We start from the raw sequence: 18,012 nt of genomic DNA on the forward strand, positions 1-18,012 counted from the left end.
GATGAATAGAAAGTTTTTTGTTTTTTTTAAAGAACAGCATTTATCTGATATAGAAAGCTTTTGTAACATTATACACTATTATTCAAAAGAATGGGGTCAGTAAGATTTTTTTTTTTAAGAATAAAGGATGTATTTAATTGTTTAAAGGTAAGAGTAAAAATACATTTATAATGGTGAAAAAGATTACATTTCACATAAATGCTGTTCCAAACTTTCTATTCATCAAAAAATCCTGAAAAAAACAGTTTTCAACACTGATAATAATCATAAATGTTTCTTGAGCATCAAATCATCATATGTGACACTGAAGACTGGAGTAATGATGCTGAAAATTCAGCTTTGATCACAGGAATAAATTACACTTTACTATATATTAAAGTAGAAAACAGTTATTTTAAAGTGTAATAATATTTCACAATATTACTGTTTGTTTTGTATTTTTAGTCAAATAAATGTAGCCTGGTGAGCAGAAGAGACTTATTTTAAAAACATACAAAAAAATTACTGATCGCAAACTTTTGAACGGCAGTGTACATTAACATGAACTAATAACTATGAGGAATATATTTTTACAACGTTTATTAACCTTTGTTAATGCTAGTTTATAAAAAAAAAATACAATTGTTCTTTGCTAATATTAGTTCATAATGGCCCTTATGCTTTTTCGGTGTAAAATTATACATGCCAGTTTAAGTTAAGAGATTTCTGTGTTTCATTTTCCCTGCCGGTTTAGTCTTTTTTGTCACAGCCTATATATATATATATATGACCCTGGACCACACAACCAGTCTCATGGGTTAATTTTGTTAAATTGAGATGTATATAACCTGAAAGCTGAATAAATAATCTTTCCATTGATGTGTGGTTTGTTAGGATAGGACAATATTTGGTCGAGACACAACTATTGAAAATCTGGAATCTGAGGAGCAAAAAAATGTAAACATTGAGAAAATCTCCTTTAAAGTTGTGCATTTATGTTCACGATTGTGCTGCATTCACTCACAAAAATACATGTTTTATATATTTACGGTAGGACATTTACTAAATATCTTCATGGAACATGATCTTAATATCCTCATGATTTTTGGCATAAAAGAAAAATGGATCATTTTGACCCATACAATGTATAGTTGCTACAGATATACCCGTGCGGCTCCAGACTGGGTTTGTGGTCCAGGGTCACATATATGATTGTTGCAGATTGTTGTGTGCTTACGAGTGTGTTCTGGTTCCACAGGCTCAGTTATTTGCCAAACGAGAACATGAAGGTGTGGTGCAGATGCTGGAGGTGAGGTTCACATCACGCTGTGCTTCAGTGTCTGTCAGGAGAGTTCAACTAACCGATGGTCATTAACTAAAGAGTGTGATGAGTGTGTATACTGACTGTTCATGATGCTTGGGGTGTTAATAAATGTGTGTGTTTGTGCGCTGTTTAACTGAATTGTGTCTTTCTCAGGATCTGGTGCAGCTCGTATTGCACAGAGAGCTGGTAGAGTACAGCGTGTGCACTTCCTGTTTGATGTGATGATGCGTTTCCTGTCTCTCTCTCTCTCTCTCTCTCTCTCTCTCTCTCTCTCTCTCTCTCTCTCTCTCTCTCTCTCTCTCTCTCTCTAAACTGCATCACTGATGATTGTATCTTCATCCTCCAGAGGGCTCTGTTTACCTACTAGTCTGGTTTATCATTTCAAAGTCCCTTGAGTTGCTTCAATACAGCAATGACAAAACATAAATATGAAAATTAAGGGTCCAGTATTGGGAATTAAATAAGTATGCGCTATGCAATAAATTAACAATAAAGTAAATTCAGCAAGGCAATAAATATGCTTTTATCCAAAGTGACTCTCATTGCATTTAACTTTCTCCTACATCAGTGTCGGTGAGAATCAAACCTTGATCTTGATGTTGCAAGCGCTTTGAGAGTTTGCAGCTCAGATTTGTTTGTGCATGAATGTTCTTGCATTTGTGGTATGAGGTTAGAACGAAGTATTTCGCAACGGTACCGTGCAGCTTTTAAAGATATAGCTTCATGAACTGTGCACTTCTCGAGGAGGTACAGATACAGTCAGCAGTGATGCGGCTCAACAGGCTCCGGACTGCAGCGTCTCATAATCTAAACTAATATCTGCTCGGACTGCTTTTGAAATGCATGATGTCTCCTCTCTCTCTCTCTCTCTCTCTCTCTCTCTCTCTCTCTCTCTCTCTCGCTCTCTTTCTTATACTCCGTGTTTTTTTGGCCGCTCACCAGAATACACTGGACTGCATGCAGGTATCAGAACCGCTCCAAAACACTCTCATTAAAAACCCTGTGTCTGTTTAGAGCCAAGTTATGTTCAGTTAGTGTGTGTATGTACATGTGTGTGTGTGTGTGTGTGCTTGTTTGTGTGTGTGTGAGTGCTTTAACTATACTTGTAAGCATAGTTCGAATTACAGCGGGTATTAGGGGGGGTCCGACCCCCCTAGATGAGACTTAGACCCTCCCAAAAGGGATCAAAATAATAGTTTGGGGGGTACTGATTTTTTTTAATAAGTAATAATTGTGTAGGCTACACACATTCATGTTCACTTATAATCAGATTCAGCGCGTTCTTCATCTTCAATCCGTAGCGGCGCCGAGCAGAGCGCACATCAGAAACAGAGAACAGTGTGTGTGTGTGTGCGTGTGTGTGTGTGTGTGTGTGTGTGTGTTCATCTGAGCCTCATGGGTCTGTCACTGCTCGTCAATGTCAGAATATTTGAGAGAATATATTTCAAAGAAGCCGCTGAGAACGAATTTTAGCAGAGCGACTCAACACTTCAAGTTTACGGTCAAGTACGAGAGAAGATTTAAGTAGCTAAACTAAACATTTCAAATTTGAGTCATAAATGTTTAGGTCATAAATGTTAAACGAATGACAAAAATAGTCAGGAAAACTAATAAATTTTTGTCTAATTTCGCCATTTTGAACTGAAAATAGGCCTATGTAACATGACTTATATAATGTAGCCTATAATTAACAACACACATTAAAGGGGGGGTACAATGGTGTTTCATGTATTCAGAGTTGTTTACAGTGTTAAAGAGATGGATTCTCATGCTAATAATGGCCAAAGTTTGAAAAGTTATTTTGAACGAATAACAGAGAATTTCTGTGCTGAAAATCATACTTCCGGATTGCAACACGTTTCGGCTGGTTTTTTTCTATCGTAGATCTAATGACGTAGACCAGAGTGGAACTCCTTATATGAGCATTGCTCTCGGAAAAGCGCGTTCACGCACACGTCGACCAGAGGAGAGAAAGACCGCGCTCATCGACGCGCTACTACCGGAAATCATCATCAGCAGCGCTAAATAGGAATGGTTGATGTCAAGAATGTCTTCAAAAAAGTGTGTTTTGGGATGTGAGGGAAAGTTTACCTTGTTCAGCTTCCCAAAGAACCCAGTGTTACTGGAACAGTGGATGCAGTTTGGGACAGCAAAGGAGTGTGGCAAGTGCGGTTTTGTGTTCTGGTCAGTGACGAATGTTTTATTAACAAGGCCCAGGTCGTCGCTGGATTTGCAAACCAAATACTATATATATAAGTAATATGGCCTACCGCACCACGATCGATAATAAGCAAACCTTCCCGGGCGCTCCCGCTTGACTCTATAGCTCCGCCCACGCCCAGAATCAAGGACCTCGGCTTTTTCCGGTTAGAATCGGAAAGCTGTATTTTTATTTTATAAATATGATGAAACTAAATACTTTTTGGAGATATGAAGGACGCACTATTACTCTATAGGTACTCAAGATTAACATGAGATTGACTAAAACTAAGTATTTTACCCCCCCTTTAACAACGCCGTTTTCATCATGTGTGTAAGTCAAGATAAAAAAAATGGAGAGTGACGTTGCCAGTCGAAATGGCTGTACCCCCGAAGCTCACGGTATAATTCGAACACTGCTTGTAAGGGCCTAATTTGTGACAGCTCACATTTTTGTCTTTTCTCACACTATTTTTCTGCCAAAAAAAAAAGTAAACCTGAGAGGGGGGAAGCAATGTTAGGTAATAACAATTAAAAATTCAGTCCAAACAAATGAATTAATGTGTGTTCAAGTGTCCTGCTGCTGCATTTTAATTCCCTTGTAAAGATAGAGGAGTATATGAAGCATCCGGTTATATGTTTTGGTTTTAAAAGGAAAGAAACTTTCCTACATGAGGCCCATTTGAGCGATGGACAGGGTAATATTAAATATTCCAAATAATTAATTCATGAATTATTTTCTTTTTAACCTGTTCGCTCCCAAAATGCGTGATAGAGATGTGCCTGAGCAAGTGATCCAATGCCTTATTTATAATATAAGTATATATATATATATGAAGACTTCAGATGCAAAAGCCTCTAAGTGCCATCTGAAATTTACTCCTAAAATGAGCATTTATATCAAGCTCGTATATGTTTAAGTTCAGTAATTTCACTTTAATGCCAATTTAATAGGTAATTTTCATTGCCATTAAAGTGAATTAACTGAATATAAACATACAAGCTTGATAAAAATGATAATTCTAGAAGAGTGTGTGTGTGTGTGTGTGTGTGTGTGTGTGTGTGTGTGTGTGGAATGAAATTAAAGGTTCCAGAGGTTAATGAAACAATTAAACTACTATGTAATACTAAAAAATAATGTATATTGGGGTATATTTATGTATATAAATGTAACATTTGCTACTCCTGTTAAATGCCTCATTTCACTAGTAGATTTGTAAAATTATTTTACTGGCTATCCACTTTTTAAATGCAATCACTGACAATACTCTAATAATACATTGAAGACAATAGCCAATAATATAATTTTGAAATTGTAAAAACATTAAATACTAACTTATAACATTTAAAATGTGTAGTATAATCAGTGTCACTGATCACAATAAAAGGTTTTGTGTCCAACACAATTCTGAATATCAAGAAAAAACGTAATTAAGAGTATTTCTACGCTGGTGTCACTGCCTAGTGCATGTGGGACCAGAACCACAGTTTCAGTAAATATGCACAAAACATTATGTACAGGTAATTGCACTCTTACTGTCGCTAACACTAATTAAAAGTGCATTATGATTATTGGTGGGTTTTCACTGCAAATTAGCAAAAAAATATTGCCGCAGCAAATTAAAAAGAAAAAAAAATACCCGGGACTGATGAATCAGCCGAAATATGTTTTTCTGTAAGTCTAGTGTGTCTGTGATGGGCACGCTCATGGGTAGAGGTTGGGTTAGGCCATAGATAATATCACATGAAATAAAACCAATGGAAGTCAATGCAATTTCCTCACAAACAAACAAGTGTGTGTGTGTGCACGCGCATGTGTGCCTGTGTGTGTGTGCACGTGTGTGGTTTGTGAGATCTGTTTTGCAGTTTACTTAAACCACACGGCTAAAGGTGTTCACAGGTTGTGTTTGTGAGTGTTCAGCATGACAGAAGCATCTCTATTATAGTTTTTAGCACTCAAATAAATGTTTTAAACGTGAAAGAAGGGCTAAAAACACTCCTAAAAGTCGGGTGCTATTCAGCTTTTTGTGTGTTTTTTTTTCTTTTCTTTTCTCAGAGAGTATTTTCTGTGCAATGTGTTAAAGTTAATTGTGAGAATTCTGACGTTTAAATGTGACACGCAGACTTTTGAGGTGAGAGTTTTACAGGAAACTCTTTATTTTTAGGGCTGAGAGCAGCGACTGAACGAGTGACAGTCGGCCAGTTAATGTGTGTGTGTGTGTGTGTGTGTGTTTTTGAGCCTTGTGTGCTCAGTATGCCAGGAAACTGAACCACAGAGCCGGAAGTGAAACTAGCTCGCCGTAGTCTCACGAACTCAACCTCTCGAGTTTTGAACGCTTTACTACACGCTAGTGTTTTACACTCAGCAGAACGGCTCTAACCCCCTTCCTTCGCCTCCACTGTTCACCTGTTGCCTCCTCTTCACTCGCTGCTTATTTATGAAGCTTTTTGTGCACATATCATGTGACTCGATGCATTAAAGTTGTCATCTAGAAAACCTACACACCATATTTTCATGATTGTATAGGGTTTAGGTTTTAATGACACAAATATTAAGATATACAGGTGAAAAATGTTAATTTATTTCAGTAATTCAACTTAAAAGGTGAAACTAATATATTATATAGACTCATTACATGCAAAGTGAGATATTTCAAGCCTTTATTTGTTATAATTTTGATGATTATGGCTTACAGCTTATGAAAACCCCAAATTCAAGATTAGAATATTGTGAAAAGGTTTTCATAAGCTGTAAGCCATAATCAATCAAAAACAAATAAAGACTTGACATATCTCACTTTGCATGTAATGAGTCTATATAATATATTAGTTTCACCTTTTAAGTTGAATTACTGAAATAAATGAACTTGAAATGCACAAAATTAAAACATTTCGAGTTTCACCGGTATGAGAACTATTAAAATGAATAGTTTGAATATTCCTAAATAAATGGAGCATATGATTAGTGATTTGAAAAAAACACAAACACCAAGTAATAAACTCAAGTAACTTCAGCAAGTAATTTTATATAATTACAAATCATATGTCTTGTTAAGTAAAGATGTGTCGGATTTTTCAGATGTTGGATGATTTTTTTTATTCATTAAAATAAAAAATTAATAAATAAAAATCTCATTAAAAAGTCTCATAAAAAAAAACTCTTTTGTATTTTTTGGAGAACACCTCCCACTGAGATTAATATCCTAAAGTTCACAAAATGTCTTGTAAAGCACAAACAATGATAGCTTAAAAGGTCTTATGAATATTCATAGTTTCATTGAGATGAACAAGCTATAATTTGAATCTCGAGACTTGCCCAATTATAGACGCTGAATAGATGATGTCACATATTCATTGCATCATCACATGCTCTGATTGGCTAATCCCACTTTTGCAGTGCATCAACCATTGCTTTTAGCATCTCCATTTCTTCATCAAACAAACGGTTATGTATGTACTGTGCTAAGCATAAGTAAACACACCCATGCTAAAGTTGACTAAAAAGAGGAATACAAAATAATCTTTTGGAAATTGATCTTAATGCCTTAATTAAAAAAATGAGGAAAACTCCAACCTTTAAGGACACCAATTTTCTTTGTGAATGAATAATGTATCGTAAATAAGTAAATGTTCTTCCTTAAAACACACATAAGTCAGGACCCCCCTGTGCTAAATCCCCATAGAAGCCGGCAGATTTTTATTTTTAAAGGCCAGTTATATACTATAAACCTGATAAAGTTCCCTTGGCCTTTGGGATTAAAATAGCCGCACATCATCACATAATCATACCCAAATCACTCCAGCTATTAGGCTAACTGAAATAAAACCATGCCAATCTCTAAGGTAGTATTTATTTACGATACATTATTCATTCACAAAGAAAATTGGCGTCTGTAAAGGTTGGAGTTTTCCTCATTTTTTTAATTCAGGCATTAAGATCAATTTCCAAAAGATGATTTTTATTCCTCTTTTTACTCAACTTTAGCATGGGTGTGTTCACTTATGCTAAGCACTGTACCTCATGATGAATATGAATTAATGTGTGCATGTTAATGTCGACCCTGTGTAGGCGAAAGTTCGGGAGCTGGAGGACAAATGCCGCAGTCAGAGCGAACAGTTTGGGATGCTGTCACAGGAACTGGACAAGTTTCGGGTTCAGGCCTCAAAGATCGACCTGTCGGCCCCCGGCCTGCTGTCCAGCTCCAGTCTGACCCAGCTGACCAATGGGCTCGGCCTGCCTGGTGAGACCGGTACGCTAAATTAACCCTTGTGCTGTGTTGAAAATGTACCTAATTTGGTGTTTCGGGTCAAAAATGACTAAACCTTATTATGCTACATTTAGCCTGGCTCCGCCCTGCTACGTACTTCCGCTCAATTTCCATTTTCCTTCAGTACGTCGTCCGGGTTTGCGGTGTGTTCGCGGGTTTTCTCCAGTCAATTTTTTACCGGTCCAATCAGCGAACAGAGGGAGTGTCTGAGAACGATGGCGTCGAGGTCGTGCGCTAGTTTGAGTTGAAGTTTTGACAGAGGTGGACAATAATAAAGTACATTTACTTAAGTACTGTACTTAAAGGTTGTGTAGGTAAGAATTGTCTAAAGAACTTTTTTTTCAAATTGGCTTAACCCTCTGGGGACGAATTGGGCGGTACCGCCCAAAATGGCATACTTTTACAAATGTGCAATTATCTTCAAAACTATTAATGATAGAGAGGTGCGGTCCTTTTTGCCGTCTTCCTCAGATTCCGCTGAAAACAGTGATGTCCCGTTTGTATTAGACACACACTTCGCTGTTGCGCAATACCACTGCATAAAAAGGCCAATGAAATCGATGTTGTTAGGCAAATTCCACCAATGGAAAAATTGCCGCTGGGAGGATTTTTTTTTTTACCCAATCAGAGGAAGGTTACCATGACATATTCTAGCCAATCAGAGGACTCTGTAGCCTTCAACATGTACAAACAAACAGCGTCATGTGGACGGAGAATGAGACAGATAGCGAACGGAGCGGAGTATTACAGAGCGCACAGAGATCTATATAAGAGAGAGACAGAAGAACTTAAATAGCATTATTATTGTATTGTTTTAGCACTTTTATGATGGCAAGCAGTAAGATTTACGGCAGAACAAGCTCTGGAACAGTTAGTTGAAAGTAAATCTGCCAGGTTGTGAGTGTGTCTGTTCTTCAGAGCAAGCAGTTCTCATTTAGTTCGAAGCAGACGCTTATTCACGCCTGGGACTGTTTGTAAAAAAAGTTCCTTATTTCATTGTTCTTAAAACATTTGATTAAACAATTACAAGTGGCTGTCAAGCAAAGGGTTTGACAAATATTTTTTTGGTTCAAAAACTGTTCACTATTGTTGTGTGAGGGGTGATTTTCAGTAATAAATGACAAAAATCTCATTTTCGTTTTTGAAATTCTCTCGATTATTGTACATTTTTCACTCATACTTCCTTTATAAACACATAACATGCATGATTATGTTAGCTTAGGGTCTTCTGAATCCATAGATACCAAACACATGGTGTTCCATCTCCATTACATATGGTTTATAAGCCCAAATGTAAAAATAGAGAAAACGGACCAAAAAGGGCTTAGTCCCCAGAGGGTTAAACTGTCTTTATATACCAATACATAATTAAAATGTAAGTACTTTGAAAAAGAGAGTATAGAAATTGAGTGACTATAGTGTATTTAATCTTCAAAAAACACAGCTCATTAATTCCTACAGGGACGAAACAAGTGATTGGCTTGCGCGACTGTCACTCTCCGTCGCCATGACTACCGCTGCTATTACTGGCTCCGCCCACGTGCGCGCAGTCGCGCACACCGTTTCTAGGTGGGAGTGAATGGAATTAATGAGCTGTGTTTATTGAAGATTAAATACACTAGTCACTCAGTTTTTTATACTCTCTATTTCAGAGTACTTGCATTTTAATTATGTATTGGTATATAAAGACAGTTTAAACAAATTTGAATAAAAGTTTTTTTTAGACAATTCTGACCTACCCTACCTTTAAGTACACTTTTTGAGTATCTGTACTTTACTTGAGTATTATTTTTTTCTGGAAACTTATACTTTAACTTCACTACATTTGAAAGACAAATATCGTACTTTTTACTCCACTACATTTCTGTCAAGGTCCTTGAGTAGAGAGTAGTAACGTCAGGGATGATTTGGGTTGCATTTTGGTTGGAAATTAAAGTCTGGTTGACGTCAGAACTCGACTGATGTTGGTTTCTGACGTCAACCCGATTTTCAACCACAATACAACGTCTGTCCAACGTTGGAGATTAACGTCAATCTGACACTGGATTCTGACATCAACATGATTTTGATCATGAAAGCGTTGGGTTTTGGTCTTCTAAATGCGAATTTTGTCACTGTTTTGGAGCACACTCATATAATGTTCACATATAATGGTATCAATGCAGACAGATCAATAATATTGTTGATTATTAGATTAAATTTAGAGCCGCTTTTGTGTCAGGATCGCACCTTATAATGCTGTCTAGGTTGGCAGATCTCTAGGTTTTGGATCGCATCCCAAGTTCTGTATGTGTAAGAGATCCATAAGTGGATTCCCTCTGCATTATCCCCTCTTTTCCCAGGCACAAACTCCTCATGGGAAGACATCGCGTTCTGGAGTTTGGAGGGTAATGAAGCCCTCTGTGATGCCTCTGAGCCTGGTACTATTGAACTTGGTTTCCTTCTAGGCTGTGTTTGTCTTGAATGGAAGACGTCACGTGTCTGCCTGCATGAATAACACATGGAGTGTGACCGTGGGCAGGAGTGGTCACATCCATGATGAATTTGTAATATGATCTGTCCTGGGCGATATGAAAATATATAACCTGAGAAACAAGTCGATCATACGCCCTCCCCTATCCTAAACACAGGGTTCCCACGGGTCCTTGAAATCCTTGAAAGTTTGTGAATCTGAAAAAAAAATAAAAATCAAGGCCCTGGAAACTTTTTGAAAATAAACATGCATATATACAGATCCTTGAAAGTGCTTGCATTTATTTTGTGCAAGGAACAAATTCCATATTATTCCCTTCTCCAACCCTTTGTGGCTTATGCACACTAGCTTGCTTGATTTACGCTAGTTACGTGCATTTACGCGTTACGTTAAGTGTTTCCCGCGTGAAGTACTTTGTGTTGTACGTTGCCATGACGTTCACGCGCGCACGAAACTACAACGATTGTAACTCAACGTTTGTTGTTGGACACAGAAAATGTGTCCCCACATTAAGGCTATGTTTACATGGAAACGATCTGAAGAGAAAACGCAAAAGTGGCGTTGCGTTATCACTTTTTATTCTGCGTTTAGACGAGCGTTATAGGGGGGGGGAGGGAATCTGCGTGCATATGGTGATGCAAAAGTGTGTGAAATTGGATGTAGTGTGCACTCCAGGCGGCTAGGTGGCGATGTGGAGCACTGAAAGTGAAGGAGACGCTGACACAGTTTCTCATGTTTAATACGGTAAAGCTGCTGCTTTAACTCTCGGTGTTCTTCTCGTGTCGCTCAAAAATTACAGATTTTTTATAATTTTTTTCAATGAAATGAATGCTATATTTTAGTTTGATAATGTTTTGTTATTTTCCTGTACTGGCGCATGCCTGTGACGTAAACGCGTACGCGACGCCTTCACTGTCTAGCAGACTTTTGCGTTTTTACCCTTTAGACGGGAACGCGATGGTGAAGCGTTTTTAAGATTTCCACTCTGGAGGGTGGTTTCACTTTTTCGCGTTTTCAAGCCCCAAAAATCCCGTCGCCGTGTAAACGAAAGGCACATCCGATAAAATATTTTTACATTTTCACCCGCGAGCGTTCTCGTGTAAACAGGGCCTTGAACTTGAGGGTATTCCAAGACCTGGAAAGTCCTTGAAAGGTCCTTGAATTTGAAGTTAACCAACATGTGGGAACCCTGTGAACCATTAAATAATCCTCTATGTGATGTTGTAGATGTTCTGTGTATTGACAATGGTACTGTTTGCAGCTCTCACCTTGTTAATGTGAGGTTTGTACTGGTATTTGGTACAGGTGAAGCTCGAGAACTTAAAATATGGTGGAAAAGTTCATTTATTTCAGTATTTCAACTTAAAATGTGAAACTAATATTATATAGACTCATTACATGCAAAGTGAGATATTTCAAGTCTTTATTTGTTATAATTTTGATGATTATGGCTTACAGTTTATGAAAACCCCAAATTCAAAATTAGAATATTGTGAAAAGGTTTTCATAAGCTGTAAGCCATAATCATCAAAATTATAACAAATAAAGACTTGAAATATCTCACTTTGCATGTAATAAGTCTAGATAATATATTAGTTTCACCTTCTAAGGTGAATTACTGAACTTTTGCACGATATTCAAATTTTTCGAGTTTCACCGGTATATGAAAATGATCACTTGCATAATTTGTTGGACGTTGCATGCCTCTCAGCTTTGTGAGGATTGGATTGGCTGCTTTATTCTGATGGACCAATCAGAATTCACTATGGTGATCTGTTGTCCCTGACAGTTGCTTCTTGACTATGTTCAGAATGGTTTACTACCATAGTACGTGTACTGTGTTGATAATTGGACACTTACTAAATTAAGTGAGTGAGGTCATGTTGCAAAAGTGTGGCATACTGTTGCATGCACTAGTTTTAAAGTCCCCCTGCAGTCAATAATTCAATCTCTTAAAACTCATCTTTGATAGTCAAAATGACTTATTTAAATTTTTTAAATAGTTTGATCGTAACTCTACACCCTTGTTAAATTTGTATACGCCGGTCCATGAATATGCAAATTAGCCCCGCCTCCACTCACTCACTCACTCCTGATCCACTCAGTCAACTTTATTGTGGTAAACGCTACTCAATGGCAAGTGGAAATATCGTTTTAATTCAGCCATAAATGTTTGAAGCAGAAACTGATTCAGAAGAAGAGGAAGAGTTGAATTATACAGTCTGCGTATCGTTCTACGTCAGACAAATAAAGATAAGTGATATAATTAGCCTTTGCTTAGCGAATAATGTGTTGCTAATGTTACACAAACCATGTTCACGTTCACCATCTCAGTCAGCCTTTTAAAAATCTTCTTTGCTTTGAACATCACAGAAAGTCAGTGGAGAAAGGCATATAGTTTATAATAACTTAGTAATATATATCATATAGCCTTCATAATTCACCCGCTACATGTACCCGATTTATCCTGTAAATGGTGTTGACTTATGAATTTACACATGGTTTATTTTAAAGCATATTAAAAACACCACATAGACATATAAACAACATTAAAAACGTGATTTTCACCACTGGGGGGCTTTAAAAATAGTATGCCGTATGAACTGCACAAAGTACTCCATTCTGAATCCCATAGTCCTAATCTTATACTGTATATGTGGATGCATTATTATGTTTATCATGCAAATCTAACAGCATGTTTACATGTTATCACGCATACAATGCACTTTTGTGTTTTTATTTGCCTCATTCTGATTAATCCAATGCAATAATAAAGTATTTTTAAAGTTGCTGATGGAAATGCTCAGTGAAATGACTCAGATTGCCATTCATTTTAAAGCAAGGAAGCGATGAATGAATGTAAGCAGAGGGACGAGGTGAAGGATGTATGACCGGCATGTAGATCACAGGGTGACTAGAGTCACCGATACACACAGATAAATCACACAGAGACATGAACACATGCTTGTACACTCTCAAAGCATTACGTGCACATACATATACATGTTGAACTGTTTTTTGAGAACATACAGGGCCTGAAATGAACACTCGCCAAGTGGCAAATGCGGGTAAAAATTCCTGAACTTTAGCCAGCTTCTTTGTTTCCTGTCTGCCATTATTGGACAAACTGATTAATCCAGGTGTGTCTGATTATTGTTGTTGGTCAGGCACACCTATATTAATCAGTTTGTCCAATAATGGCAGACCGGAAACAAAGGAGCTGGCTAAAGTTCAGGAAGTAGTGCAGCTGTGCATAAAGTCCATTGAAATATTCAAGCGCAAGAAGACGTGAAAGCGAACTCAATTCTTTACTCGCGGTGTGTACATTTTCTTTGCACAAACATCCGGGAAAAAGAAAGAAAACACACGTGTGTATCATTATATTGGATCCGTGCAGCTCTAATATTCCTTCTGCCGTCTTTATAATAACATTAATCAAACAACAAAAGACAAAGAGAATATTCACTCACTGTTCTTGACTGAATAACTTTTGTAACTTTAACAAGGATTGATCCACGTTTCATTTATACAGTGAAGAGTATGCTGTATTTTACGTTTTGATCACTTTTTCTTTACGATTAAAGTCACCGGTCATTGGCAGGTGTGGCAAGACGTTAGTTTTAGGCCCTGCTCGTATGTGTTTCATTGAAGAAAGTCAGTCATACTGGTTGCATTTACCTACGCTCATTGCATGCTCTCCTCTGTCTCTGTTAGATGTGGCTGCGGTCTTGCGGACGGGCTCCACTCCACATGCGGCTGAACTGGCCCGTCCCGAGCGCTCACCGACTAAACATCGAGAGCTGCCCGCCATCAGCGTGAAGTCCGGCTCCACGTCCAGCCCCAGATCCGAGACCACGCACCTCTCGCCCAGATCCACCGGCTCTCGCCCGGCCAGTCCCCGAAAGGCCAGCCCTACACATGAGGCGAGACAATCTACACCTCTACACACACCACTAAAGCTAGCACAAAGAGTTTATAGTTATTGAAATAAAATATTGGCATCGCATCCATCCACAGCCATTACATATTTAAAACAGTAATATCCTATACTAAACCTAAACTAATCTTGACAAACTATATATCACTTGAAAGCTTACAATCTCTAGTTTACATATTTGGTGACTGATTTTTAAAATGCATTACAGAGAAGCTGTAATTTATCAATTTGCAACAAGAATATGTTCATCCTCCTAAGGCGTGTTCAGACCTTTATTTTGAAATAGTGATGAACATGAAAAATCATGAAGGAATGGTAGAAACCTCAGTTTGTTTTCATGACAAGAGTTCAAAAGATAGCATCCATTCAATTCTTTTAGAAAAAAGGTCTGAAAATGTTTTAAATATAAAGAAAATAATAATAGATTCAGCATTAGTGATGTGTCAGCGAGCTATAATGCACATACGTGATCTTTTGTGTTTCTTAGAGGTTGAATTCATTAAAAAATCTGCCAATCTTCCAACACTACTTCTGAATAGCATGTCTACTTCATAAGTTGTATGAAAATTGTAAAAATAATGGTTCAGAATCACTCAAACAACATATGGAAATGGAGGCGCCCTTATATGGGCAGTGATGTCCACTAGTGGAGAAGTGTGGTACTGCGCCCAAACTAAATCTCACTGAACGCTCATTTCAAGAGATATCAACCTAACATTTGAAACACAACTTGTTCAGATTTTTGGCTTCGTACATTGTACATTTTTTATAAACTTCTATAACTTTTTTTCTGTTAAACTTTCTTACTTTATTTCACTTGTCCAAAAAATCTGCCAAATGTCTTCTTTAAAACAAGACCAATCTCACATCTATATTCCAAAGCATTCTTGAATTACAACCATTTAAGTTCGAAATGTGCATTTTCATGTCTATTAAAAAAATGTCATGAACAATTTATGAACAAGGGTTATTAGTGTGCCGCTTAAGGGGTTAAATCAAACTTCAGTAATTTCAGTTAGTTGCCCATGTTATTTAAATAAAATTAATAAAAAACTTCAGTAATTTCAGTTAGTTGCCCATGTTATTTAAATAAAATTAATAAAAAACTAAATAGACCTATAAAAAAAGCTAAAAACAATTGTTTTTTATTAACACCTTACATTTTTTATATAATTCAATAAAAAAAATGATATTACTAAAATACTATAATAGTATATTGATGATACTAACATAACACTGCTCACAAGTTCATGTCTCTGCATGGGTCGGAATAAACTGTGACTTCAAAATGTTTACATAAGTTACAAACTTTGAGAGATTTCTTTACTCCACTTTTTTGTGCAGAATCTTCTAGAATGCAGATCGTTCGTTGGGTTCTTGACAGTGTTGTTGAGTGTTCCTTTAAGCTTTTGTTTGATGTTTAGCGGTGAAGTTTGGAAACTGGTCCCGGGTCAGAGTTCAGGCGCTCTCCGGCGCGCGTGCAGCTGTCTAAAGCTGATATTCAGTGAGATAATCCTGTGCAGTGCTGGATTATGAAGGTTGTAGTAGTTGTAAGTGATTATCCATAAAAGGTTTTACCCTTGAGCTATAAATACTGCCTGCATGGGTCCGTTTACTTCTTACTCACAGCGTCACTATATTTAGATGATTTCAGCTGCTGACGCTGCAACTTTACTAAAGGACAGACCTGTTGTTATCATTATTATTTACTAATAAATGTTCTACTGTGTAATGTGAGATGCTGGTATTTGCCAGTGGTTACATGCACAAGGAAATGAGTGCCATGCATTCATAGTTGTTAGTGATTTAGTTTAATTGTGTTTAAGCTCTTGAAGCTCCGCCCCCTGTGCCGGGAGCAGCAGCTCATTTGCATTTAAAGGGACAGACACAAAACGGTGTGTTTTTGCTCACCCTCAAAAAGTGACAATTTTAAAGAGGTGGTTTACTGCTTTTTTTCTTTGCATGATTGTATTTATGGGGTGCAATATAACATGTGTTCGTTTTTTTTTTTTTTTTTTTTTTTTTTTTTTAAGCCTTATTTTTCATAAATTTGACCTTTATTGTAAGCTGATTTCTCCTCTGTCATTTGAACGACCGGTTGACTTCCTGATTCTATGAAACCACTCCCTCAGAAACAGGCAATGGGCTCAGATTGGTTAGTTGGGCCGGTGTGTTGTAATTGGCTAAACTGCGTAGTGCACGTTGTCCGGAAACTTCACGCCCATCACCTTTACGGGCGAAAGTTGCATGTGTTCTGGTCAAATGTAAATAATGGTTTCAATACTACCGTACAGTTTGAGCCAGAATCAGACCCAGAAAGCGGCAATGAAGAGAGTCAAGCAGAACCTCCCCAAACACGGCTCTTACAAAACGTTTCTGAATGGTACATTTAAAAAAAAAATTATTATTCTATTCTACTATTATTATATAATAATTTCGATACGCTGTTACTTGAAAATGCCACTGCTGACACTTGTTAGCTTTTGAGATACGGGTTTCTCCTGATTAAACATTTAATATAACTGAATAAATGACTGAGTAATACCGCAGCTGAAGTTTGCTTTTGCGATTACATTATTATTTTTTACTTTATACACGTTTGTCTTACACACAAAATAGCATCGAACTAACTGGCTACTATAAACCAACAGCTTTGGCATTGGTTTACGTTCTTGATCAAATCGAAAAATTACGTCATAAAGTATACATGGAAAATACATTTACAAAATTAGTATAATTACAAATTGCAGGTTCAAAATGTTTGTAAGCGTTTGTCTTATAGAGAGCCTAAGTCCCGCCCCTCCGCTTCCGGCTCATGGGACCTTATTTCGGAAAAAATATGTATGGTGGTCAATGGCGAGAGACAACTTCTCTTTTTATTCCGTCCGAACTGTGCCCTGAATTACACATATGATGTTTGTCAATTTAAAATATAATTATGAAAGTCAAGAAAGTCGCAGTTTGTCATAAAAAAGAAGAGTAACGTTTAGTTTTATGTGAAAATCGCTCAATGAACTACATCTCTCGTCTCGCACTGTACGTCACCGTTGCTCGTGTGTGTGCAGTCTGGTACAACACACTCCGGCATCACGGCGTAACGTTACGATTATAACGTAAGACTATAGAAAACATGACAGACGTTAGCTTCAGTAAAGTTAGCTTCATTCACTGAGAGAAAAGGTATTACGTCACATGTGCGCCTTTTGGGTTTGTAGTCTTTGTAATTACGTATTTTCACAGTCTTATACCTCAACAGTTTTACATCAAACTGCGACTTTCTTGACTTTAAAATGTATCTTTTAAATTGACAAACATCATATGTGTAATTCAGGGCACAATTCAAACAAGATCAAAATATTTGTTGTCTCTCGCCATTGACTACCATACAATATTTTTCTGAAATAAGGTCCCATGATGGTCCACCGGAAGGGGAGGGACTTAGGCTCTCTATACACACGAAATAGCATAATTAAGTGGCTATTACGCGAGCGCTGGCATTTGTTTACGTCCCTGATAAAACTAAAACATTACGTCTGAAATTATACATGCAAACATTTAAAATTATTAAGTCTTACTTACAGGTTGTGGCCCAGCAACGGCTGCCTCTGGGTTTAAAGTTGGAACTGCTTCATGTTTTAGTCACAGTTTCTTGTTTAATCCGGCATTGAATTCGTGGAGATTCTGGAAGCTGTCTTCCGTAAAATGCGCAGCACAGAGAGCTACGATTGTAATTTTCAGGAACATAATAAAACAGAAATTGTAGCCATTGTTGACGAACTACAGCGTCCATAGGAAGCCCGAACACCGAAGACATGACAGCTGGGTGAAAATA

General features: G+C 37.3%; 1 protein-coding gene across 2 annotated transcripts in view; it reads left to right on the forward strand.

Annotated features, from left to right (window-relative positions):
- Window positions 1–18,012, forward strand: part of tspoap1 (TSPO associated protein 1) — an 82,668-nt gene that overhangs the window by 32,798 nt on the left and 31,858 nt on the right. For both annotated transcript variants that reach the window (XM_079607173.1, XM_079607174.1), the window contains 4 exons: window positions 1,238–1,288; window positions 2,246–2,266; window positions 7,572–7,752; window positions 13,958–14,166. In XM_079607173.1, the coding sequence (XP_079463299.1) occupies window positions 1,238–1,288; window positions 2,246–2,266; window positions 7,572–7,752; window positions 13,958–14,166 (462 nt within the window). The remainder of the gene's footprint in view (window positions 1–1,237; window positions 1,289–2,245; window positions 2,267–7,571; window positions 7,753–13,957; window positions 14,167–18,012) is intronic.

This window comes from Phoxinus phoxinus, assembly GCF_949152265.1.
Source record: "Phoxinus phoxinus genome assembly, chromosome: 3".
Lineage (NCBI taxonomy): Eukaryota > Metazoa > Chordata > Actinopteri > Cypriniformes > Leuciscidae > Phoxinus > Phoxinus phoxinus.